Source organism: Catharus ustulatus, chromosome 2, assembly GCF_009819885.2.
Source record: "Catharus ustulatus isolate bCatUst1 chromosome 2, bCatUst1.pri.v2, whole genome shotgun sequence".
Lineage (NCBI taxonomy): Eukaryota > Metazoa > Chordata > Aves > Passeriformes > Turdidae > Catharus > Catharus ustulatus.
In genome coordinates, this window is record NC_046222.1 from 32,476,118 (window position 1) to 32,503,336 (window position 27,219).

General features: G+C 46.1%; 1 protein-coding gene across 1 annotated transcript in view; it reads right to left on the reverse strand.

Moving 5' to 3' along the window:
* Positions 1-1,644: 1,644 nt before the first annotated feature.
* The window catches only part of GDPD4 (glycerophosphodiester phosphodiesterase domain containing 4), a 39,754-nt gene continuing 14,179 nt past the window's right edge, over positions 1,645-27,219 (reverse strand). Inside the window, exons 3-17 of the mRNA XM_033084358.2 lie at positions 26,300-26,508; positions 25,597-25,700; positions 24,743-24,836; positions 19,232-19,291; positions 17,375-17,473; positions 14,638-14,731; positions 12,956-13,101; positions 12,372-12,454; positions 11,357-11,507; positions 10,445-10,669; positions 9,508-9,665; positions 7,254-7,401; positions 6,096-6,178; positions 2,971-3,053; positions 1,645-2,638 (exon numbers count right to left, since the gene is read on the reverse strand). Of these exons, the coding sequence (XP_032940249.1) occupies positions 2,607-2,638; positions 2,971-3,053; positions 6,096-6,178; positions 7,254-7,401; positions 9,508-9,665; positions 10,445-10,669; positions 11,357-11,507; positions 12,372-12,454; positions 12,956-13,101; positions 14,638-14,731; positions 17,375-17,473; positions 19,232-19,291; positions 24,743-24,836; positions 25,597-25,700; positions 26,300-26,482 (1,743 nt within the window). The 5' untranslated portion in view covers positions 26,483-26,508 and the 3' untranslated portion in view covers positions 1,645-2,606. The remainder of the gene's footprint in view (positions 2,639-2,970; positions 3,054-6,095; positions 6,179-7,253; positions 7,402-9,507; positions 9,666-10,444; positions 10,670-11,356; positions 11,508-12,371; positions 12,455-12,955; positions 13,102-14,637; positions 14,732-17,374; positions 17,474-19,231; positions 19,292-24,742; positions 24,837-25,596; positions 25,701-26,299; positions 26,509-27,219) is intronic.

Below are 27,219 nucleotides of genomic sequence, written 5' to 3' on the forward strand. Positions count from 1 at the left end.
CCAACTGGAAATGTGAGCACGCAGCAGCCCCGAGCCAAGCCGAGCCTGCGTGGCCCCGAGTAGGGCCAGGGCCGCCCCCGGCGGCCACAGGGGAGTGGGGCCAGGGCCGACGGGGGAGAGGGGAGCCGTGTCGGGCCAGGGCAGCTCCCCGGCAAGGGAGGGAGAGCCGAGTCAGGCCAGGGCCTTTCCCCGGCAGGGGAGGGGGGAGCCAATCTGGGCCGGGGCAGTTCCGTGATGGGGGAGGGGGAGCCGAGCCGGGCTGGGGCAGCTCCCCAGTGGGGGAGGGGGGAGCCAAGCCAGTCTGGGGCCATTTTCCAGCGGGGAAGGGGGGAGCCGTGTCGGGGCCGCTCCCCAGCAGGGTGGCTGTGCCGGACTGGGGCAGCTCCGCAGCGACGGCGGGGGGACTGGGCCGAGCCCACACGGCCCCAAGCCAGTAAACCCCGCATTCCCGCAATTCTGTTACTAATTGGCCACTCTGTGAAAGTTGCACACTCGCCGCAAATGAAAGTGCGGCTTACAATCCAGTGCGGTTTATAATCCGGTGCGCCTTATTTATGGAGGAAAAACGAAATGTTGCTGACACCCCGGAAGTGTGACTTATAATTGGTGTGCCTTGTAATCGTGAAATTACTGTACTTTGTTGCGCACAGATCCTCGCTGCAAAAAAAAAGGTGCGCCTTATACGCCAGTGCGCCTTATATATGGACAAAGTTCAGAAATTTGCCGACACCCGTAAGTGCGCCTTAAACTCTGGTGCACCTTATACCTGTGAAATTACTGTAATTGAAATCTTTTCTTTTGGAGCAAAAAACACTGAAGTCTGGGAGTCTCCATTGCTTGTCCTCTATGACAAGGGCTGAATATTCAGTTTTGAGCTTAATTACTGCATGTAGGAAGTGTTGGGTGAAGAATTTGTGTGTGGGAGTCAGACAACTAGCCACCTGCTTAACAAGGTTCCCAGACCTTGCCAGCTGTGAAGCAATGAAAACAGTAGCTGAGATGTGACAGAGTAAAAGGCATTAAAGGAAACCACAGGTCTAACTGGCCAGATGATGCCTTGGCAAGGTTTCTGAGGATGAGGAGGGCGAGTACAGGGAGATACCAGTGCACACTGGCCAAGCAGCAGCTAGATACATGGATCAAAGAGCATTGAGGTGGCTTTTCGCAATGCATATTAAAGGCAGTAGTTGAGCAACCACAGCCAAGTCCCTCCCTTGAACACCAAGGCACAGACTGAGGAGCCCATGGTGCACACCACACTTAACCCACACACTCCCCACCTACTTGTGCTGCTCACATACCCTGTGAGTGGTACCCATGAAAAGTTATGAACCACCTATGTATGCAAGGCATGGGGAGGGGGATTTAACCCCATCCCCTCCCCATATTTCATAGATCTGGAGCTGCTTTACAACAATTCATCAGTCCTTTAGCCTTTTTCCAAAGGCAGATCTTCATTTTTTGCATTTTTAGCCTCCAAAATACTCCAAAATTGCAACTTGGAAAGGTCTGTGTGCTTCTCAGCAACTCTGAAACTTAATTCTGCCCTCTCACTTGTGATGACTTCATTTAACAAAAGGCTCATGTATAAGAAATGTTTATAGTCTGGATCAGGTAAAGACTACTGTATTCTTTCTCTTTCCCAGTTTGCTGACATAAGAACAAAACAGGATAGGAGAGATAAAATGTATTTAAAACATCAGTTGCAATTTACAAAAAAAACATATTATCGCTTCAAGTAGAAAGATATGGCTTAAACCTGAGAGATGTTTACATCTCCCTTACAGAGCATGGGCCCCCTCCCCTGTGTGCCAGCAGCCACTGGGAGAAATGAAAATTTGAATAAATCCCAGGTTGTAGTACAGGTTCCCACACAGCTCCTTCCTTCTGAAGAAAAGTGGTTGTTACTGGTCATGGTCTCAGTAGCTACATGGTCAAGACACTAAAAAGTCCTTCAGCCCCCGTGGGAATTACATGCCCTCATCCACAGACAAGGGGAGGAGATTGTTCTGTTGTGCTATGGCAGGGCAAGAGTGGGGAAAAGGAAAACCAAAGTTGGCCCTGCCTGCCTCTGTTATAGAAAGGTACTGACTGTAATGACCCAGCCAGCCAGCAGCACCTAGCCATGGTGGTGAGGATAGTGTGCTCTTGGGGATGGAGGACACCTGCAAACAGGGGAGGACAGGAGGTAGTGTGTGGAGAAGAAGCTGGTCTGATGGGAGAAATCTGGACACCTGAGAATGAGGAGGACTGGAGGATGCTCAGATGTTTGAAGCATGTGTGGAAACAGGGATTACACACAGCAGGAATGATTGCCCTGTGGGATGCCAGTGGTCTCAGGTAAATGGTGGCTCCCATGTGGTTGCTGCATCTTGCCATAATGCAGAGTTTCTTCATGGCTGCAACTCTATCTGTGCTCTCCTACACCCCAAGGATCCCTGGCAGCCATGGGACTGTGAGAAAAGCTATAGAGAGGAAGGTTGGTGCTCATCTCCAGCAGGGCCACGAAGGCAAATGGCTCCTCCTCACCAGGTGGATCTGAGCCCCCACCAGCTGGTCTCCCCAGCCTCATTGAGATGGCAGGTCCATGTCCCTCTCTGCCCATGTCAGGCCAGGACGGCAGGCATGTCACTGAGCTCTGGAAAAAGAAACACACAGTGAGCTACCAAACATCTGCATCTATTCTGACAGCCACTGTCAGCAAACAGAACCTGTTTGAAAATGCATCCAGCCCAGGCTGGGTCATGAGCATTGGAGGGGACATCTGGAGGTGTCTGCCCCAGCCTCTGCTTGAAGCAGGGCCAATTGGATTGAGCTGCTGCAGGGTCCGGGGCTGAGGTAAGACTGCATCCTTCCTCATAACCCTCCTCATGACTATGGACACCCATCACCAACCCATCCATCAGGATCTTGGTACTCCCACAGAGACCCCCCTGAGCAGGATGCAGCTGCTCTCCTTGCCCTGCTCACCTGTCTTGAATTTGTTGTAGGTGCCATTCTCTATCATCGGGTTACTGTTCTGGGCACAGCAGGAGAAATTCTTCTCTCGCCACCTGCATGGGACAAAGCACCTGGGTTAGGCCATGCCTGCTGTGGTGTTTCTCACAGCCCCCTGCTGCCTTGGACAGCTTTTTCCTACTTTGTGAGGGCAGGTATTTTGGGATTTTCTCAGGTCCTTACCAAGAAAGTACTCAAGTGCATGGCTGATGTCCATCCACACTTCATGTGTGCAACAGCATTTTGAAGGCAACTTTCTGAATAAGCCCTGTTTTCTAAGCAAAATTTAAGAGCTCCAAAGCCCCAAAAATGTTTACAGACACTGGTTCTAAAGCAACCAGGGAAAATTAAAAACTGATTTTGGTGTGTTCATAAACCTGACAAGACTACACAGGGCACTGAAGCACTGCCAATGACCCTTCAGTCCAGGAGGGCTGGAGATGCCCTTGCTGCAAGGCCAGCCCAGAGGAGTGTGTTGTTTGGTTGGCCCAGAAGCATCCACAGAACCCTGGGAAATGCACACAACATGAACATGATCCCGGAGGAACTGAGCATGGCAAGGTCTGGTGGTGCTGGTGGTGATGCTTTGCAGGGGTGATTGTGCACCCTCCTGAAACCTTCAGCCTTGAAAACAAGGTGAAAGCAGGACCTGAGGAGAGCAGAGCAGGGGAGCAGGGGAAGGAAGGAAGGGAAGGAGCCACCTTGCCTTGGGAAGGGAAAAGTCTAGATGCCCAGGAAAAATGCCTGTACAGCTGCTAGTTCATCACTGTCAAACTGCTACTAATTAAATTTTTCACCATCCCAGAGCAATATTAGCACGCCAACCTTTTCCTATGCCTAAGCAAGTCACAGTTAACAGTAGCCCAGAGTGCTCACCAAGGGGCTTCCCAGACTTTCTACTTGCTGCACTGACAGCACAGCCATACTGCCAAGCACCCTGAAAAAAACTCCCTTGAGCTGGCTGTTCTGATCCTCCCACCCACCCACAGCCAGCCAGCTGAAGAGCTGAGCCCAGCACATCCTGCTTTTCTGGGGCGCTACTGGGATGAGAGCATAGGCACATTCATCATATAACTGTGGAAGAGCAGAACATCCATCAGCCAAACATGACCAGCTGGGGTGAGCCTGTTCCATGAATCCCCAGATTTCCCAGTTATCTCTGACAGAGTGGAAGGAAACAAAATGTGGTGTCCGTGACACAGTCAGACATTTTTGAGTGGAAGGATGGATTTCCTGTGGGGCTCTGTGATGTGTAGAGAGACACAGGGTGCTCAAATATTAACATTGGGAGCTTTCCTAACAAATCAGTCCAATGAAACATTGTCAAATAGTAATAACAGAATAATCAGTTCCCTTCTCAGCCCATCAGTTTCCATAATTGGTTTATGTTGCTACTATAAATCCACCAGTTCTCCACTGAATCCTCATGGCAGATGCCTGAGCTGCCAAAATGGAAAGGGAAAATGAGAGCAAGCAGGAGAAACAAATAGCTTTTGGGAGACTTTCTAGGCTTTCTTCCATTTCCAGAAGGGAAAGCTAATGTTCTCAAGTGTACAGTAATTTCACGACCATAAGGCGCACCGGATTATAAGGCGCACCCCCCGGGAGCCGGCACATTTTGCAACTTTGTAGATCAGATAAGGCGCACCGGACTATAAGGCGCACTTTTTTTTTTGCCGCGAAGATCCATGCCACGCGCAACAAAGTAACGAATTAGTAACGAAAACCCGTGATCATGGAGTTTACTGGCAGGGGCTCAATTTGGAAACATTTTTCACAGATCAGTGTCGGCTTTCAAAGGCAGCCCCAGGCGCCCTCCCCGTGCAGTGGGCCCTGGCACTCCCGCCCGCCCCCAGTGCCGGCTGGCGCGGCTCGGCGCAGCCGCGGGGCCGCCTCCCCCTTGCGGCTCCGTTCTGCCGTGGTGTTGTTCCCCCTCATGGCTCCGCGAAGCTGCCGTGCCGTTCCCTCGCTCGGCTCGGCGCTCCTGCCATGCCACCTGTCCCTCACTGGGCTCGGCGCTGCCGCCATGCCGCCCGTCCCTTGCTCGGCTCGGCACTCCTGCTGTGCCACCTGTCCCCTTGCTCGGCTCGGTGGCGCAGCCGCCCTGCCGCCCGTCGCTCGCCCGGCTCGGCGGCGCCGCCGCCATGCCACCTGTCCCTCGCTCGGCTCAGCACTCCTGCTTGTGCCGCCTGTCCCTTGCTCGGCTCGGTGGCACGGCCGCCCTGCCGCCCGTCCCTCGCTCGGCTTGGCGCTCCTGCCGTGCCGCCCGTCTCAGCGGCGCGGCCACCATGCCGCCCGTCCCTTGCTTCGGCTTGGCGGCACCGTCACCCTGCCGCCTGTCCCTCGCTTGGATCGGCTCCGCTGCCGTGCCGTTTCGCCTCGGGGCTCCGCGGAACAGCCCTGCCTCCCATCCCTCGCTCGGCTCGGCGCACTGCGGCCCCGTTGGCCCCTATCGGGCTGTGGCCCCGCTGCCTCCAGCACCGCAGCCCCGCTGGCCGCGCCTGCCCCTATCAGCTGTGGGGCCGCTGCCCCCAGCACTGCGGTCCCGTCGGCCCCTATCGTCCTGTGGCCCCTCGGCTCAGGCTGCCGCGCACAACAAAGTAACAAAGTAGTAACGCCTCCCTGCCTGCACTGCTCCCGGTGCCTGGGGCCCCCAGGGCTGCCCCCCACCTTCCAGCCCGCGCTGCTCCCTGTGCCTAGGGCCGCCTGGGGCCGACCCCCGCCTTCCAGCCCGCACTGCTCCCTGTGCCTAGGGCCGCCTGGGGCCGCCCCCCCACCTTCCAGCCCGCGCTGCTCCCTGTGCCTGGGGCTGCCCAGGGTGGCCCCCCCATGGCTACTCGGCGCTCCCGCGGCGCCGCCCCCCCTCGTGGCTCTCACTTCCGGGATGGCAAATTTCGCAACTTTGTAGATCAGATAAGGCGCACCGGACTATAAGGCGCACTTCTGGGTTTAGGGAAAAATTTTAGTCATAGGGGTGCGCCTTATAGTCGTGAAATTACTGTACTTTTAATCCTTCAGGTCACCTGAAAGCATCCCTCCTCCTCTCCACCTGGTGCAAAAGATCAGGTTAGGATGGCCATTAACAGCTTGGTAGTTACCAGTGCAGAGCAAAGATGAGTGAGATGAGCAATGCAGAGGTCACATCTGTCAGGATCCACATGGTGTTGTACTGCTGTGGAGTCTGGAAGAAAACAGCAGAGGTTGTGTCCACCACCAAGAACCACAAGATTTGCAAAAAAAGTTACTCAAGCTCTTTCTTTCTGACTGAATATGACTGTTCAGCTGCCTGGTTTGCATGTGCAGTAAGATCCCTTGGGTGTTTAAAGCGTTTGGTGGCATTTCAAAGTGGCCACTCACCACTGGGTATTGGTGCCAAATCATTTTCCTTCATAAAAGCAGGTCTGGTGTGTAGCCAGGAATATTTTACCATATTACAGTGAATGTCACAGAGACCTCTTGTTTGTACAGGCAGGCCTTGCACTTCTCTTCTTCACCCCAATAATAACATCAGCTGGTGGCATCTCATTTTCTCTGGCAGAACTGCCCTTAGTGAACACCACAGAGAGCCTGGGATGGCTCCCTCTTTAAGCTAAGAGCATTTGAAGATTTATCCTTAGACTGGATCTCCATCCAAATTTAGAATTTACTGAAACACTGCCGTTTTCTGGAGGGGAGCATTGTAAAATCTAATTCAAGACTGTGAAGCCAACTGTTTAAAGTCCTTAAAGAGACTCCGGTGGGACGAATGCCCCAGGTGCTTCTTGACCCTACAGTTGGTTGTCCAAGACAGGATAACAAATAGAGAAATTATACGAAAATTCCTCCCAGAAGGAAGGTTTATTTCTGTGGTTGTTTCCTGTGGACTTGTGAAACAAGCCCAAGTTTGACAAGGGCAGTGGGATGCTCTGGGAAAAGAGAAACTTCTGAAAATCCTCATGTGTCAGCTTGTGTCCCCAATGGCCCTCCCTTTTTTCCTGCACAAGTCTCAATATGACTTCTTCTCCCTTATCTCAAGGCCTAAGGTGATAATCCTAACAAGCAGGGTGCTTCATCCTGCGCCAGGAGAAGAGAGAAGGGTAATACTTGTAGTGACTTAGAGGTTCCAGGTAAGCCAGGTTTCAACTCAGGTCCTTCTCATGCAAAGGATCCTTAAAGGATGCTTTATCCATGTGTGAACTGGCCCATTGTCTCCAAAGGTAATCATGAACATCCCAATCCTATTTCCCACCCCTGAGACAGAGAGGACTTCCACTCACCATGAGGAAGAGTGGCTGGCTGAGATCCTTCAGCAAGTGGACGGCATTGGTGGTCACAGAGTGTGCCCCAGAGCACCATGCCAGGGAATAGAGCCATGGCTCGTTGACCACATAGAAGTTGGTGGTGATGTTTGCCTCAGCATATTTCCTTTAAAAGACCAAAAAGCAACAACCTTCATTGAGCAAGGAGATTAGTACTTCCCTCAGGCTTACTTAAGGAGATTCAGGAAGATCATGGGAAATGGTTGTAATCTTCTGTAGGAAGTGCTTACTTTGGGACCTAGATAAGGAACATAAAGGAAAGCCAACCAGCCAATAATTAATCATTAACAATTGGTCAATACAGAATAACTGAATAGCTGGAAACCAATGCAGGTAAAATGCCCAAAAGGTCAAAATGCTTCTAATCTTTCTACCAGATGAATCAATATAAAAATGTGTTTGTAAAGGAGGCTGTATCCAGGTGGGGGTTAGTCTCTTCTTTCAAAAGGCAACCAAAATATTCTGCTCTACCATTATTTCAGCATGAAAAATCTTCAAGCAATAGAACAAGAAGAAATTGTAAAGCTTCCCAAGTTTGACCAAGGAATGTTTAGATTGGATATTAGGAAAAAATTCTTAATGGGAAGGGTTATCAAGCTTTAGAATTGGCTGTCCAGGGAAGTGCTGAAATCATCATCTCAGGAGGTGCTTAAACATGTGGGTGTGGCACTTGGGGACATTGTTTAGTGGTGGGTTTGGCAGTGTTGGGATAATGCTTGGCCTTGATGATCTTAGAGATCTTTTAAATCTAAACGATTCATATTATTCTAAAATCTTCTCACTGTGTTTTCCAAACCACCACAGAATCACAGAATAGCCTGAGTTGGAAGGGACATAGAAAGTAAGAGTCCAACTCTTCAGTCAATGGCTCATCTAGGGATTGGACCCACAATGTTGGTGTTGGTTAGAGAACCTGAGCTGAGCTAATCTCCAAAGCTTGCCACCCAAGTTTGCTTTGGTTGCTCCACCAATGCATCATTTCTCGAGTTATTGAAACTTCATCTGAAGCAAGTTCATTCTTCATATAAAGGTAATGTATCATCAATATCAGCATTTATAAATCTACCTATGACCTATCCAAGGTTTACCCAAATGGATCTCCCTATGATTTTTTATAGCCTTTCAGACTGGAGAAAAGAAGGCTCTGAGGAGATGGGCTACAAGAGAGCTGGAGAGGAACTTTTTACAAGGGCATTGAGTGACAGGACAAGGGGGAATGGCCCTAAACCGAAGGAAGAAAGGTTTAGACAAAACATTAGGAAAAAATTCTTAACTGTGAGGGTGGTTGAGACACTGGTACAGATTGCCCAGAGAGACTGTGGACTCCCCATCCCTGGAAGTGATCAAGGTCAGGCTATGAGGCTTGAGAAACCAGGTCTAGTGGGAGCTTCCCTGCCCATGGCAGGGAGGTTGTAACTAGATGATGCTGAAAGTCCCTTACAACCTAAACCATTCTGTGATTCTATGATTTTACATCCTATAACAATTATAATTGAGAAAACATGAACATTACTCTTGTCCAAAGGATTAAAGTTTTTTATTTCTTTTTCATTTCAACTAGACTTCAATGGTTTTGTGCATTGGAAAGAGCAAAAAATCCTATTTTACAAAAGGAGAACTGGACAGGTAAAGCTGGGTTTTTTTGGTGGTTTGTTATTTTGCCATGTAAGAGTAGCATTTTGAGAAATCCTGCAATGACTGTGCAGCCTTTCATCACAGAAATTACATTTTCAGTGTGTCACATGCAACAGTGTACTGGTAGTAACAGACAAGAAGTGATGTCTCCACTGGCTACAAGAGGGTGATGGTCTCTCACCACAGCATTATGCACTCCCACTGGTGTTTGTGGAAGAGCCATGGAAGGTTAAATAGCTGTTCATTCTCCTTGATTCGGCATTGGTGGAACTGGAGATGGCACCAATAAAAATACAAGAAATCAGGATACAGCTGTGTTGTTCTTACCAGAACATCCTCAGATCCTGGTCAATAATGGAATTGAGGACAGTCAGATTTTATTACATTATGTCCCACTCCTTAATCAGCAGCAGGAGTGAACTGCAGTCTGTCACTCCTAAATACATCAGGGAAGAACAACCTATTCCCAAAACATTATAGTCTCTGGAACTGGTCACTGGAGGGAGACATTGCCCCATGCATGAGACAAACATAATCCAGATGAACCCCAAAGATTGTACCTGGGGTTGAAACCTACCGGATATCTTCACTGGACATGTCAGTGTAGACCAGGTTGAGTTTGCCGATATTGTGCAGTAATAGGTATTCTATTGGTGCCATTCTGCCCATCGCGTGCTGAAACCCAGGAGCCACAGACTGAACAAAGGACCTGACGCTGTCATGCAGCCACAGGACCTGCAGGCAACAAGAGGAGCCAGTGAATTCTCAGCAAAAGAATTCATGCCTCTAATATGCCCCACTGTTCAGACAAGCCCAGTAAAGACAATGTCTTGAGGGACTTAACCAAATGGTCAAATGGCATTTCTCCCACTGATCAAATAATATTCAGATGCAGGGTTAGAACTTGCAAGTCACTTTTATCAAGAAATAAGTATCTACTGTTCCTTGCTTATCCACTGGAAATCAGTGAGTGTGTTTCACACAGCCCAACAAAAGATGCAGTGTTGAAAATTAATGAAAAGAGAGCTTTGGTTTGTAGAAAAGGCAACCAAAAATATTCCATTCCACCATTCTTCCAGCATGGAAAAAAACATCTTCAGCAGATACAGATCAGCATAACTCCCGAGACATCAATGGGTACATAACCTGATTCCCATGAGTTTAGCATTCATCCACTGCCAGGGGAAGGAAGGCAATAAAGACTCGCAATTTATTTTAATTTAAGCCAGGAATTTTGATACAATATATAAAACAAGCATGGGAATAGACTGACAATTATTATATTTATGAAAGGGTGCTGTTTAGGGGCTATGGCATCAGTTGGTATATACACGCCTTTTTTCCTGTGCTGCTGAAGGATTACATGGGAACCTTCTGAGGAACTAATATCAGGAATATACTCCAAATGATGCCTTTTAAATCAAGTGAAATGCAACGGGCCAATTTTATGCAGTATGCCCCAAAGTGCCAATGAGGAGAGCAAGAAAAAGGGATATGGAGTGAGGTCACCCTACCAGATGGCGTTTAATCTTCGACTCATTGAGGATGACGTCCAGGATCTTGCGGAGCCACAAGTTCCTGTAAGGATGTTTCTCTGGAGGGCGGTAGAGATCAAATATCACAAGTTTATTGTGACTGTCTGCGAGGCGCAAAAAACTACTTAGCGTGTAAATGGACTGATTCATTGCCTGGTTTTGATCTGCCTTTGACAGCGAGCCCATCCCTACATATGGTTTGTTCTAGAAATAAACAGATATAAAAAAAACCAAAATCAATCAGGCAGTTTGTTCTGGAAGTCAGTTGTATCTCTAGGAGGGAAAACGTTCGATGTCAGTCCTCAACAGGTGGGGATATTTTATTTTGCTTATTTCTTCTACATAAGAAATGGGGGAAGTTAACCCAGGCTGTGAGAACTTTGCTTCTGGGACTTAAATTGCATGGTTCAAAGCTAGCTCTGCTGTTTTTCTATGTCCCACCTTGTTAACTCTAAATATTATAAACAACACATTGCACAAGTAGCTCTTTTCTTCTTTCCCCAGCCCATGAGCTCTGCTGGTGCCATGATAAGGTGACACAAGAACACACACTAGCCAATTGTTACGGGTCTCCTTAGCCTGAAGGCAAACTGGACAAAGCAAAGAGACCCAAATTGAAGGATTTACACTGATTTATTTGAGTTTTGACTCAACTAGCAGTTCCTCTTCTAACACTGATTCTGTTAAATAATAGACATCTGGTGTCTCTTTTACATCCAGTTGGTGATAGTCATGAAATCATAGAAAATCTCTTCCATGGATTGGAAGAGACCTTTAAAGCTCATCTAGCCCAAGCCCCCTGCAATAAACAGGGATGCGTTCAACTGGACCACGTTGCCTAGAGTCCAATACAACTGACCTTGAATTCTTCTAGCGCTTCATGATGCTCACCTTAAGGAACCACGTTCCAGCGTTCAATTTCTGCAGGGCATCCCAGGAGAAAAATGAAGCTGCTTTACCAGTGTCATTAGGGTAGACCTCTTGGATGTTAGTTGTCCTCTTCAAGGTGTCATCATGCATGAGGAAAGGAACCCCATCATAGCTGCCAGAGAGCAAGAGTTCAGGTCACCTGGGGAGCACGTTCATTCACAGCATGAGCAGACTCAAGGCACGTCAGAAGAACATGTGGGCCACTGTGAATGCAGCAGTACAGCCTTCCTTAATGCAGAAAGTGCAATATGGAGGAATGCTGAGGCTCAAGACACCAGGTTATTTCCAGCTTAAGTACTTCTAGGAGACCTCACAGAAGTCATGCTTGTCTGTGCCTCAGTTTCCCTAGGGGCAACGTGAAGGAGATGACCTTTTTGCCATGCTAACTCCCTCCAAAATGGTTATTAACTTATGATTGAAATCACTTTTTGCTGATATCAAAGTGTTTCTGTGGTTTTTAGAGGACTGAATTCCGAATGCATAGTGACAGAAATGCAAAATTTTCTTTTACAGAAAGATCTAGTTTAGCAGAACGTCTAAATGTTAGTTTTTTTCTCATTCAGTGCCTGGAAACAGCTCATCCTGCACAGAATGTTAGCATTTCATGGTAATGGGTTCACCAAAGGCAATTAAATAATTAGGGCAATGCTGTCACAAATCTGAACACAATTTTCTGTTGGTTTGTAGACCCGATATAACCCTCACTGTGACCTGGAAATCAAACTAGAGTAGGGGCTTGTTTCTATACTCTGTCAAGCATGTAAAACACACTGTAGAAATAACAACTGTTCAATCAATAGCTGCAGCTTATTGGCTTGCCTGAGAACAACCATGCCCTACAGCCCCTGCCACGTGACAGCTGAGGGACCCTGTCCCAGCCATCAGTAAAACCCAGTTGCCTGGAGCTGCATGTTTCCAAAGACAGCTCTTAGAAGAAGCAGCATATATTCTGTGAGATGTGATGTTTTGCCCTCACCTGATGGTGACATCTGTTTCAAGACCATCCCCACCATGCTCAATTGTCTTCAGAAACGACATCTCAGTGTTTTCTGGTGCCAGCTGAAAGAAAAGGCATATGAGTAGATAATTTTCAAACCCACTTTGGAGGACTCTGCAAATACTTTCTGCCTTCTTGTAACATCTCTGGTTTTTATTAAGGGAGCATCATTATATTGTTGAAGTCTACTGTTTGTTTTCTTCCACTTTAGCCATCATGCAAGAGAATAACAGAATTCTAGAATAGTTTGGGTTGGAAAGGACCTTGAACATCACCCTGTTCCAATTCCCCTGTCAGGGCAGAGATGCCTTTCACTAGTCCAAGTTGCTCAGGGCCCCCTCCAACCTGGTCTTGTCCCTCAGGAACAGTGTTTCCCTTGTAAGCAAATCCATGCAGTGATGCCTTTGGCCTGCAGTCCCAATGACCAGAAATGTATCCCACCCGCCACATATTTCATGAGGAGGTAAAAAAAAAAACAACAACAAAGAAACAACAGAAGATGATGACAAAAGCAGCGACACAGAGGATGAAGAAATGACATAAAACAATTTCTTCAGACCTACCATTGGTGCTCCACGGTGTCCAATGAGGGCTGGCTTTGGTCCAAGTGTTCCCATCTCTCTGATGCAAGGAGAGTACATCCCCAGAGGTATCAAGAAAAGAAAGAGAAGGATAGCCAGGTATGGACCAACAATTATCACCTGAGTAACTGAAAGAATTTGAAGGAGGAAGGCTAGAGTTAATCCACATCGTAATGTATGAGTCTGCCTTGCCACTTAACTTTTAATACAGTCCTCCAGCTAAGTACTTTTTGGGCTTTGTCTCATCCCTTTTTCCTTTCCTTCTTCCCCTAATTTTCACTTTCTCTTCAAACAACCCAGGAAACCCAGGAAAACAAATTGGTGAAAACGAGGATGCAGGCTGTCTAAGTCAGGACTGCAGGTTTTATGCTTTAATTACATCTCACTCTGCCTGACAGCAAGATATGGCTTTATTTCTTTTTTTCTTTAGACATGATGCAATGAAATCCCCTCCAGTCCTCAATAGAAGGATGCTAATTTTTTCTTACTCAAATGAGAATAAGCAACATTTTCAAGTTTCATTCACAATGAAAAAGAGTAGGTACCTCTCCTTCAACTATGTTGCATCTCCTTACTTTGAATACTTCCCTGGTTCATTCAGATAATTGCTAGTGACCTTCTGTGTGTGACCTAGGTAATACTACAGACCCTGAGAGCATGGATATTGCACCTCAGAAACTTGCCAACTCATTATCTACACTTTTCTCTGGAATCTGCCGACTCATTGCCCAAAAGCCCCAAGAGTCCTTCTCCTCAGGGAGCAAAACAGTTCTGAGAAATGGGCACCTATGCATTAACACCTCTTTCTTGGATGGATACCACCATCCCTCAGTGCCAGTGGCTCTGGAGGAACTTGGGCTTACACTAAGATGATGATGTACTGAGCTAGGAGTACTTCAGGCATGGTGGTATATAGAGTCCCTGGATATTCTCCCCCAACCTCCCCAGCTGCAGTTCAAAAAGGAAAGTCTTGGACAGGAATAAAATATGCTTTCACCAGTCCATTCCATCTGTGATTTTCATTGCAAACCAATATCCAAAGATGGGTGTCACGTAGGTAATTTTGGCTATATGGAGAGACAGTAAGAGAAAAACAGCCACTCCCAGTCAGGTTTTTCTGCAGTTGTTCCTGGCATCTGGCTTTATCCTTACAACATTTGGTCATTCTTCCTAGAGGTGAGCAGGAACCTCCCATGAAATAACATTAGGAACTGACCAAAAAGCTCTTTTCCCTATCTCAGCTGGCTTCTCCTGAGATATTCTAGTCTGAAGTGGTTTGTCTGCCTGAACATGCTTCTGTACACAGCAAGCAAAAAATCAAGGGAACTGCCACTGGCTGCTTTCTCCTGCAGAGGGTTAAAAAAGTTGCACTCATGACTTAGAACATAGGTGCTTCTGCTAGTTTCTTCTGTTTCAACGCAGATCACTGCCTCAGTATAGGGCAAAACAGTGCAAGGTAACATGCAAACCAGTAACCACTGGGACAGCAACAGGGCAGTGCACAGCCCAAGCCCCAGCCCCATTTATTTCCCTGGGAGATGCAGAATTTGAAAGTCTCCTCCAACTGGAGTGCAGGTGTGGGAGGAAAGGGCTCCTGCATGCCTCTTTTCCCATGCTCATATATATCTTTATCATACAGAAAGCAGGAATCAGAGTTGCCATACCTTTCTTATCTGCTCTGATGGCATGAAGAGCCACAGGCCAGGCAAGAAGGACCATGATGGCAATTGCCCCTATGTGGAGATAAGGAGCTGTGACCTGGCAAGGAGAAAAAGGTTTTAGTCAAAGGATGAACTGTGCAGACAGATGGAAACAGTGGCCATCACAGCTACAGCCCTTACACCTGGATGGGCTCCTGCTGCAGGTACCAGCAGTTAACCACTCTCCCCCACCCATGTTGGATCCACCAAACACTTCAGGACTCAGAGGAGAGCCATGTGCCCCTGGCCAGGCCAGGGAGGAGCACGTCCCAGCCTAAGGAGTGCTCCTCAATTCTTTGCTCTCTCCTAAATCAGCTGAAGGGGACACAACTACAATGTCCTCTCCATGAGGACATTATTGCCACTACTGATATGCCATAATCTGTGAGCATCTTCCAATTTAACCTAATATAAACCATTCCAGTCTAATCCCATCCAGGTGATAGTTGTCTCCACACTATATCACACAGCAGGTAAATCATTAAACTGATGTCAACAAACCTGAGTGATAAATTGTGGTATTTACTAGCTGTGGTATGAAACTAACTACAGTAATTTCACAACCATAAGGTGCACTGGACTATAAGGCGCACCCCCCGGAAGCCAGCAAATTTCGCAACTTTGTAGATCATATAAGGCGCACCGGACTATAAGGTGCACATTTTTTTTTCAGTGAGGATCCATGCTGTGCGCAACAAAGTAACAAAGTAGTAACGCCTCCCTGCCTGTGCTGCTCCCAGTGCTTGGGGCCACCCCCCGCCTCCCTGCTAGCGCTGCTCTCACCCCCCGCCTCTCTGCCAGCGCTGCTCCCGCCCCCTACCTCTCTGCCAACTCTGCTCCTGCCCCCCGCCTCCCTGCTAGCGCCGCTCCCGCCCCCCACCTCCCTGCTAGTGCTGCTCTCGGCACCTGGGGCCACCCGCGGCTGCCCCCCATCACTACTCGGTGCTCCCGCACCGCTGCTCCCCCTCGCAGCTCTCACTTCCAGGTTGGCAAATGTCACAACTTTGTACATTATATAAGGCGCACCAGACTATAAGGCGCACTTCTGGGTTCGGGCCAAAATTTTAGTCAAAAGGGTGCGCCTTATAGTTGTGAAATTACTGTACTGTGGCATACTAGAAGCAGATATAGTAGATAATATTGCTAGACAGATACAGTGAATAGATTTTATTTCTTTAATCCTAAAGACTAAACAAGAAGATCATAAAACAAGAATCACTTTTATGCTTAGCATGAATTCATCGAGTTGGAAACCAAGCAAATATAGACTCTGAATGGCTGTTGGTGTCTAACACATTTTTCCTAAAACTAGGTAAATCTGAGCTAGAAGTCTAGTCCATCATCTTCTCACCCTCATCACAGCCCTATGGCAAATATTCCAGCTAGAGCTGACAGTTATTAAGGTATGTACTAGGAAAAAAAACCAACTCTCCAGATTCACGCCTTTCCTATTTCTTAGTCCTGATGCTCGATTCTCTAAGCTGGAAGGGTTGAAGAAAGCAGCAGTCACTGGGAGATGTTACTGCATGTGACACTGTGTGCCCTGGACACTCGATACCAATACCTCCTGACCAGAAGCAGGATTCAGTTGTGCAACAGAGGTGCCACCTGAGATGTCCAGAATGCCTGAGATAGATTTCAGGGCTAATGGACATGACACAGTATCTACAAGTGATTCATGTCCTTTGGGAACAGCAATGGGAGGCCATCTCAACGGGCATGGACACCTGAAATAAACAGCACCTATGGGGAACCCAAAGGCTTTTGTATCTCCTTCTCCCTGTCCATATCCCCTGGTGTGTGTCAGGGGGAGGAGAAGCTTGTGGTTTCTCATTACCTTTGCTAGTGCATAACCCAGTGGCTAGCAAGCAGATTAGTAGAGCAGGAATGTGCCATTAACCACACCCTACAAACACCACACCTTCAATTCCTCTGCCTGTCCACTTGCATTGCTCTCCCAGCCTTCACAAGCACTAAGCCACCTAGGGGAGAGCTAACAGACCCAAATAGCATAGAATCATAGAACTGTAGAGTGGTTTGCATCCTGCAAAGTAGCTGTGTAGTCAAATGCTTCTTCCTTCCCAACACACATGGGGACCTGGATGCTCAGACACTGAACAGCACTGGACAGCTCTTGCCTCCACCTTCAGATCTGCTGAGAGTTGAGGAGGCCAGCGACCATGAGCTTTGACCTCCTGCATCCAGCATTTTGTCCCACCTGACACCAGCGTTCTCCACCTGCTCCCCAAAAACACAGCGCACTCATGCCCTCAGGAGATTAAGCTCTTCTGAGTCACAAAAGACTGAAACTGTGAAACTAGCAGATTGGGAGGAGGCATGAGGGACAAAGGTCTTGCTTCATCAAACCTACCAGCCTAAGAGGTTGGATACACCTGCCCTGGACAGCTGAAAATTAACAGTAGACCTACATTTTCAGGGAGGAAAAAAAAAGGGCTGTAACTTTCTATATCTTTCTAAACTGAGACGTGTTACATCACACAGCTTGAAACTCAGTCTCAGTCCTTGGCTTCCTTTCCTCCAACAGGAAATGTTAAGTCAGAATAAAAGTTTGTTCAGAACATACCCTGCTAACAAAAACCATGTGAAGAACATCCACCATACGGAGTATCTTCTGTCAGTTTTCACAAAATACTTCTACAAACAAGCTTCTCTTTCAAACAGACATCCTAACCCCTCTTACCTGGAATGAGAGGCGGACAGTTTTCCTGTGATCTCGCCAGAGTATAGATAACGCAAAGAGGGATGAGATAGAGAAGCCCAGGACGAGAAAAGTACCAATCTGGGGACACAAAGAAGACATAAATTGGCTTCAGCATTTCTGCATAGGGTACACCATCCATCTTAGTCACAGCTAATTTAAGCAGCTTGAAAAATTGTTTTGATGCATGAGATTGACTGTGCCAGTTCAGAGACAAAGAGATCCAGTGGGACTAGAAGCAAATCCTCAATGCTATCAGTATGGCAAGGCTGATTTCAGGAGTTGGGTACTCAATTAAGTCAGCTCTCAGGATTCTCTGTAATCAGGGGAGAAAGAGGAATTTCAGAGGTGATTCATTCCTGTTGCATTATGATGGAATATGCCTCTCTCTCTGTTGATATAGATGGAGCCTAGGTGATCAGCTCACATTAAATCCCTAACCTGCAGATGGAATTCATCACTTCTAAACTCAGAAGTGACAAATTCTACCCAAAAGGGACAACAACACAACCTCCTTGTTTTATGAGCTGCCTTGTAACAGGCTTCAGCAATAACAAATTACATATAATATAATTAAGAGATGAGAGTTCACTTTTTAACCAAAATGGTGAGGCAGTGTCTCAGTCAATTCTTCAGCTTCTTGTTCCGTTTGGTACCGCACTGTGGCAATGGCAGACACTTCTCGGTATATCATCTTTCTGCTGGCAACTAAAGGCAATTGCACCAAGGCTCTAACCATTCTTCAGGGGATCTTCTATGGATCAATATTTTAATAATCTATCCCTAATCCCTTGCACCCACGAATGCCTCTTTTCTATTATTATTCTTTTTAACTTTTTTTTTGGTTGGTTGTTTTTTATACACATTGTTCTACAACTTTCTGGTTCTTCTGGAACCTGTTTTTCAATAGATCACTCAGCTTCCATTACTTAAATGAAGAAACACAGGATCAAGCACCCACATGTTCAGCTATTCCTTCCCCCTGAAGCATCTGCAGTTGCATTGATCCTACCATAAACTTCATAGATAGAGAAGCATTTTTAAATGCCTCACATAGCCTCAAAAATTACTTCAGGAAGATGATTCTAACCCATCATTTTACAGCAACAAATACCTGATAATTTGTTTCTGTGTCTTCAAAACTCCAAAAGGCATTTCCCATACTCTAGAATAGAATTATGAACTATAGAACAGTTTGAGTTGAAAGGGACTTTAAAGATCATCTAGTTCCAGCCCCTCTGCCATGGGCAGGGATGCCATGCACTAGATCAGATTTCTCAGGGCCCCATCTAGCCTGGCCTTGAACACTCCCAGGGAACCATACAAAGACCAAAAGGCATAAAGCACCAGGATGCCTTGGAAAAGCCATCTTTCTCTCCTGCAGAGAGAGCAGACACTTTTTTCACTGTTGCTGGGAATTGATCCAGAAAATCATGCAGTACTTCTCATGAAAACTTTGCTTTTGACTTCATGTTACCATATGTAGATGTGTCAAATATAGACATCGTCACCTGAATGAGTCACTGCAGGCACCTTTTAGAGTCAGTGGGGAAAAAATGTTCTCATCTTAATTCATCTCATCTTAGTTTAGACGCCTGTGACCAGCTGGATGAACTGTATCTGCAGAGGATTCATTTCCTTCCACTGAGTGCAAAAGGAGTTTGAGTGATCCACTCAGGTGGAGATATCATTTCCATGGGTATCTCAGTGTTGGTTAGATTAACTTCTTCCCTCTCTTCCTTCTCTCCCATAGTCTAAGAGGTTTTCTGTGCAAAGAAACACCACAGACTCAATTAAAAGCACAGATAAGAGTTACCAGAAAGCCCTGACTCTCCCCACCTTGTGACTCCAGTGCAGGTACAGCTGTTGACCTTCTGCAAGCAAACACATCGCAAGGACCTGGGAAATCAAGAAGAGATTGCATGGATCTTGGTGGAAGGTTGTGATGTGTGCCAGTGAGACACTTCTGGAATTATTTTTGCATTGGAAAGTTACTTTACACTAGGTCTTCCTGCACAATGTCAAAGTTTGCAGGACAGGTGTTTGGAGAGAAAAGTTTCATGCTACAGTAAAAACACTTCTGAAATGACCAAGCACATAACAAGACTGCTCTCCAGGATCAAAGACATTTTCCTCGGTAACAGATAATTGGGCACTGGGGTACTCTCTTACAATGACTTTTGGTGAGGAGAGACTGAAAGAGGAATGGCCAGGGCCAAATATTATTGTATAAACCAATACAACACTAACCTTGACTATTTTCTATGCATTTATTGTGATTAGAGGCATATTGACCACGGGAGAGAAGTCAGGGAATAAAATTGCCCCAGAGCAGCACAAAAGTACAGAGCAGACAGCAAAAAAGCAATTCTTCCACATTAACCACAGGGAATGTAAGAGACATCTCAGACCTGTCTCAAAGAAAAATGTCTTGGGGATTAAATTACTCCAGGTTTTGGTGGTTGGCATGTCCCTTCCACCTGATGGCAAGTCGAAGCCCTTGGGAAGGGTTCTTGTGAAGTATGCTGCAAACCTCAGCCAGGGCAGAGGATGACCCAAGATGCCTTGAACACCAACAAGCCAAGAATGAGGCAAGTCAGGCCATGGTTCTCATGCACAGCTTCTTCACCTAGTTCCATACCTAAGTAACCAGTGAGTGTGGAGATGAATTTCACCCAAAGAAGCACTTTGCTGCTGTGAAAATGCACAGGTCTATGCTCAGGAGTCTTCTCTGGAGAAACTTCTCAGCCACTGTAAAGGATCATTTCAGGACCAGTATCATCAGGTATCAGGGCTTAGAGAAAAGTATCTGTTAGTAGACATCAGTGCTCCACTGAGGAGGATTATTTATGATGCAAGTCCCTCCAGACTGTAGGATAGTGGGACTGTATGAAAAGATTTATAGGTTTGGGGGAAGAGGGTCTTCTCCCCGAAACTCAACTGCAAGTGAATGTAAGTTGGTTCCTATCCATCTACAAACACACTCTCTTTCCAGGATCATGCTGATTTGAAGCAAGATATAAGGCCAGGTTGGATGGGGCTTTGAGCAACTTGGTCTAGTGGTTCCTGTCTATGGCGGGGGGCTGGGAATTACCTTGAAGGTCCCTTACAACACAAACCATTTTATGATTCTATGATAAACTCAGTAGTGAATACAAGTGCTTCTTGACACGTTGGCTTCCTTTAACGGAATAAATGCACCCATTACATGATGAGTAACATGGGAGCAGTTGAGAGAAAACTGAAATATTGATAAAGGTCTTATGATCAGCCCCATTTAGATAAGCTATTTCAGGATGAAAAAATGGGAGCAAAAAGCCACTCTGCTCCTTTGCTGCAAGTGGTGTTACACAAAACCCTGGTCCTTGCGTACAGTAAAGCCAAACATTTAGAACATTCTGAGCTAGAAGGCACCCACAACAATCATCAAAGTTCATCTTCTGGCCCTGTGCAAAATCGCAGTAAGAATCACACCATGTTCCTGAGAGCACAGTCCAAATACTTCTTGAACTCAGGGCACTCAGACAGACTTCCCTAGGGAGCCTGTTCCAGTGCTCAAAAATCCTCTGGGTGTAAAATCTTCTCCTAATTTTTAACCTAAATCTCCACTGATGCAGTTTTATGGTATTCCTTCGTGTCTTCTCACTGGTCTGTCTACTCCAAATTGCTTCCACGCTTTCTGGGATTGTCTAATATACGTACAGAGGCATGAGGGCTTAGGTGACCACTATGTTTCTGACTAATACTGCCAAGGTTAGAGTCAAGGTCCCTCTTGCCAATCCCATATCTTCCAGAACCTTACAGCCTCCAACTCATGCCTTCTTCTCTTCTTAAAAAAGAGGTGTGGAAGTATCTCCCCTCCACCATCTACCTGCAAAGTGGTGATTAAGGGATGCTTCCCAGTGGCAAGAGAAATAGATTGACTGCAATGAGAATTTATTTTGTCTCCCTGTTCCTGAATGGCTGCATTGACCACAAGGTTATGCTGCAAAGGGTGGACAGCAGATGCTTAACTCCACTTTACTTCAGCATGGGAACAACCTTGTAATCATCTCAGTACTTCTGGTGAGGTGTGGGCAGGCTCTGAACCTACACTACAAGGACATGAAGGCAGGCACTTAGCTCACTTGAGACATCTTCTCACTCAGATGTTCACAGCAGCTGGATTCAGGTCCTTATATTCATTCACTTTATGGCAAAAAACTTAAAAGTTGTCGGGTACCCCAATCTCTTAGGGATGGCGTTTTGAGGTCACATTTTAGATTTCAGTGTCAATGTACTCTTTTGTGTCCTCTCCATCTATGAACGAAGAGGCCACAATGAACCTGAACCTCTTTACTTTGTACAGTCACAGATCACCTCCTCACAATCCTTAGAAAAAATGTGGTTGAAGTGCCGAAAGGCAAATGTTATCCGTTGGGGTTTGAAAGACTAAACAAGAAAAGATTTTTCTTCTCCACTGAGCATGAACAGTTCTGTAATTAGACACCTCAGTTTAACCTTTTAGCCATAATGGGGGTGAGAAAATAGTCTAGGAGAGTGATTGAACAATTAAATTAGATTAAATTGATTGTGTGACAAAATGGCAATGATGCATGTGGATGGAGAGCATGTTTGTCCAGACAGTTAGTGCTCTCTTGTGCAGCATTTTCTTCAGTCACTTGTGGCTGGTGGGCAGAAGTCTGTATGCTTCAGTGGGTCACAGTAAGGTCATGGAAGCAGGCTTGCAGGTTCCAGCTGGGTGCCATTATTAAGAAAGAGGGTATGGTATTCACAAGCAAAGCTAGACCAGCCACTGGTTGATATAAATTTTTTTTGCTCCAACAAGGGCATTAGGGTGTTCAGTTTTCTGATGTGATGGGCTGTTCATGCAAAACACCACCAGAAAACATCGCCTAGGTGAAGGTACTCTCCATCCAATACTGTTCAACCAGAACCTGGGATGTAATTCATCATGACAGAAACCTATTTGGCTTCCAGTTGTCTGAAATGTATTAGAGCAACCCATGTACCATAGAGAACCCACACTGAACGACTTACTTAGATGTGGAAGGGCTGAGTTACACTTACCAGCCAGTGAGGCTCCTAGTGTTTTGCTGGGTGGTCCAAATAAGCCTTCTGTGAAAGGGAAGCTCTGAAAACAGTGGTGGAGGGGTGGATTCCTGGTAGAGACCTTGTCTGACAGAGCCCTGCTAGGATGAGCTTTGCCCAGCCACAGTTTTTACAATATTCTTCATGTTTTGAGATAGCAAGAGTGTAAGTGGTGGCAGTGATAACTTTCCTTTCTCCCCTTTCCCTCAAGACCTATTAACATTTAAGTAGCAGCCTCATGCCCCCAGCACCCTCTGCTCAGCATGGATGCTTGCAGCAGTCTTGCTACAAAGGATGTGATGGCATGATGATGCAATCAAGCAGGACAAGGATCCTCAGAAATACCCAACAGCTTTGGTTCGGTCACTTTACAGCTTCATAAAAGCAAAAAGCAAATGGACCTTCACTGCAGGGGCTGTTGCCAGAGCAGAGGAGCCTCTGAAGTGTTTATTCTGTTTTCTGACACCGTCCAGACTACTTACATTCTGTCCGGTTTATCCATGCTCTCCCTTCTGAGGAGGGCAAATGTTGTCTGCCTTATTAGACAGAACTGAGAGGCTTGAGAGGAAGAGGAAGATGTAGCTACATAATAAAGAGTGAGACCAGGACTGAACTAAACCATGTAGGACACAATTTCACCTCATATTTTCCATTTTCCTTTCTGGCTTTACCACCTGCCCTGATAGCTTGCAGTCATTCATGGTGACAAAAACCTGAAAATGCTCTAAGAAAGTCCACTGCTTGAACACTGGTTGACATTTGGATCCAGACAGAGCACGACCAAGCTGACACATCAGCCTCAGTGGTCTTCAGGTTCCTGAAGCCTAGGAAATCCTGTAAAGTTAGTTTCTAGCATGGACTATGGTGAGTTAGTCTGATCCTGAGGTTGACTCCAGATCCACAGCCTGCTGAGGCACCATCTCAGATGTATCCATGTCATATGGGCATCTTTGGCAAAGCTCTGAGTTGCCCCAAGCAGTATTGTAACCACCAAACTACCCACACTACTCCATGGCCCCCAGGAAAGCCAGGTAGGCTTTGCTGAATAGTCCATGAGCCATCATGGTGTTACAAAATCCTTGCAATTAATTATTATTGTTTGCCCCTTTCAGAGCTCAGTCAGTCCACACCTCTTATGATGCTCTTGACCACTGTGAGCATGAACAAGCACCTGTCCTATTTATCATTTTGTGTTTTTTATTGCTAGCATTAGAATAGAAGTACCATTTATTTGTATTTCATCAGGAAAAAAGGACTCCAGAAACCAATTGTGATAGGTACTGCATGGACAAAGCCAAAAGAGGTTCCCTGTCATGAGCAATTTACAGACTGACTGTATGATGACACATCAGGGAATGGGTAAGAACAGCAGGAATGGAGGACAAAACCGGTTGTCTGGGTCACAGACAAAGCCATAACCTCACCTTCAGCACCTGGCATTTCCAAATGAAAGTCAGAGCAGGCTTGGGACTGATGGGGACTCCAGTGCCTGGAGTCAAAGTGAATTCTTGGCCTATAGCTCTGGATGAAGAAGATGGAAAAACAGGTGCAAATCTGTCTTTATTTGAGATCTTTCTTATGAGAGAAATATGAGAGGAAAAGTAAGTAGAAATTTTAGGAAAATTTTGGGGTTGGTATGTTTCCCTAACTAAAGCAGACATCATATTAGAAAATTTCAGGATTTGGAAAAGTGAAGATTTCAGGAACCTCTTTCAGCATTAACTTCAGCAGCATTTTGTGACCACACTGTAGCCTCTTCTTAGAGAAAAACCTCCAGCAAAGCAGAGTGAGTCAGGTGATAAAGTTCTCCTTCCTCTAGTAAACCATTTTACCCAGGATTAGAAGAATAACTCAGCTGTGGTGATGTATCACCACCTCTACATGACTCAGAGACCCATATTTCCCTGCTGCCAAAGCAACAATTTTAGCTCCCCCTAAATTTAAATCCAGCCACTGCTGGGTCAGCTCTCCTTGGGTTCAAGGAGGGATTGTCCACATTAATCAAAGAGAAATCATTGAAAGAAATCACAGAAATGACATTTGACTCAGAGCCTCCTGAGCTGAAACTGGTCAATTGCAGGTGGATATGGGGAGAAAGTACTGTAAACGCTCATTGTGCTCCAGATCATCTCCCAGCTTTGACTGTCTAAGGATCATACAGAGCACTAGACTGAGCTTTTGTGTGACACATTAAACCCACCCCTATGTTTACCTTTCAGGACTACAAATCAAGGTCAGCTTACAAGGAGCATTACTTACGAGTAAGAGTGAGACGTATGTGAACAAGACTGCAGCCACTATCAGGATAACAAGAGACCAGAGGAACCAGAAGCCCAGGTTCCCATAGTTATACCTAAAAATAAACCAATAAAATACTGTAAGAATGTTTTTGGCTAGCACGTGGACTAGAGAGGACCAACAGTCCTGTTCCTTCAAATTCTGAAATTTTCTAAGCAATGAAACAAATGCGAGGGAATACCCTATGCTGTAACATGCAAAAGTGATTAAGAGCCTTCTTCCCAAAATCCCTGATTGCATTAACCAGCAGACTAAAAAACATTATTATACCTTTCCTTCCCATAATATTTGAGTAGCTTTAATTTAATTTTAGGGGCCAGATTTGCATAACTGCTGCCTACACACTACAGAAGGAAAAGATGTGTGTAAATCCCTGACGATTATTTCTTACTTTTGAATCTGGGAACATGGAATTCTCTTTCAGTGAGATAGTTGCTGCAATGCCTCTGATTCCAGCCACTACACTTCTTCATGTGGAATGGGGGAGAAAGGGAAGGGGGAAAAGAAAGACTCAGAGAAGGAAAGAGTTATTTAGTCTCTTCTATTCACAATTTGTGTGACAATGATTCTCCCGTTTCTCCTAAATTCACACTTACACCTAAAAATTTTGTGCAAGCAAAGGCAAAGTCTCAGCACCTCCAGAGTCTCTGGACATTCAATTTGGATGTTGTAACCAAGAGTCTAAGGTGCCAAATATTTGCTTAATGACTAAATTGCCCTGTAGCACCACAGCTGCTCCAGAAGGTGCTCATCCCTTCCCCGTCATCATAGTGACCTGTTGAAGGGGTAGGAGTGGAGGAAAAGATGTTACTTACCAGTCAAAGTTATTGTAGTCATTTTTACCTTCACCCCACGTGTACAGAAAGACCAGAGAAAAGCAGAAAGCTGCAACGAGCAATGGGAAAAACATGCATTCCCGCTGGAGAGGGAGAGGAAGGACAAGCAGTCAGAGCTATGGCCAGCCCAGAGCAATCAAAGCAAATGGCAGGCACTTTCAAGCTGTCCCTAAAAATATGTAGCTTGTGTTGGAATTCTAACTGGAGTAAATATGGAGAGGAATTCCCACCCTGTCCCTTGCAACCAGGAAAATGTCCTCAAAAGCATACTGTGCACTACTTGTTCTCAGGGAAAACTCATGACTTCCCAAATGAAAGAGATTTTAACCTCCTCACATGAGAAGAAATTGCACCATAGAGCGATCTTCTTTGCAATTTTTACTGCCCACCCAGCTTTCATGTTCTTCTTTAATTTGATTCCATGGCTTTGAGATGCTTCCCTGGCCAGGAGAGGTTGGTGTGAAGTCCATATTTATTAGTTGTGTAGTGGTACAGACAAATTGAGCCTGCCACGTAAGCAGCAATTCATCAAGCAATTACAGCAAAATTTAACAGCCCAACAGATCCCAGTGGGCTCCAAATCATACTGGGCTGGGATTCCACAAGACCAACCCCTTATCAGCATAAAGTGCCCTGTCCCAGTACAGAAATCCAAGTCTGTGCTGCCTTTGAGCTCACTCACCATGCTGCAGCAGCATTTCCCAGGCTCGGTCCTCTCGCGCTGGTACCGCCTCCAGCGGCAGCTGTAGAAGCCAGCCAGGCAGGAGATGAAGGGCTGGTGCTCATACCTCTGCAGCAAGCGCCGGCGCACCACCTTCAGCTTCCCAAACCTGAGCCTCTTGAGGCTGGTGGGACTGGCCTCCATCTGAGTGGCTTTATCTCATCTTCCTCCTGAAACAAGAACGCAACTTTTACAGGGACACTGTTAGGTAAGCTTGCCATATTTGAAAAAGGAGAGAATGTTTTCCCAAGCAGGTGCTGAGACCAGCAGGAGGTGATGCTGAGGACATCCCACATAATTTTATATACCAAATTGAGATGGCCAGCTGAGAAGGATGGTCACTACAAATCCTCTTAGCAGTCATTGGGGCTCCTGGCTGTAACTTACGTGCTCTGAACCACCTTTGAAGCTATCTCTGCCTTCTTTTGGCTATACAGGGAGATCTGGGAAACTAATTCATTAACTAAGAACATTTCAAATTATGTTATATGAACCTGAATCTAGGATTAGTATGGGAATTATTCAACATCATTGTGACCTGTTTGAAACATGCTATCAGTTTAACTAGCTCATGTAGAAAAGGCACTAACCCTCCTGCCCCCCAGATACACAGCTCCCTTATCCTGGCAAAACTGCAGCACTGCAGAGACTGATCCTTAAGAAATAATTATTACCTGGCTGAAACAACTTTACTTGGAACAGATTTTCAAGTGTAGAAAGACCAGCTGCAAAGATGTACATGTGGGAGATCTATTCATAATCATAATTAAACACAAAGAACTTGGTGGTAAATTGCAACCAGTGTAGTTACAGTGAAGCAAATAGCACAGGGACTAGTGCTAGTTGAAGAGTGGCTCACACAGCAGGGCACTACCAAGACT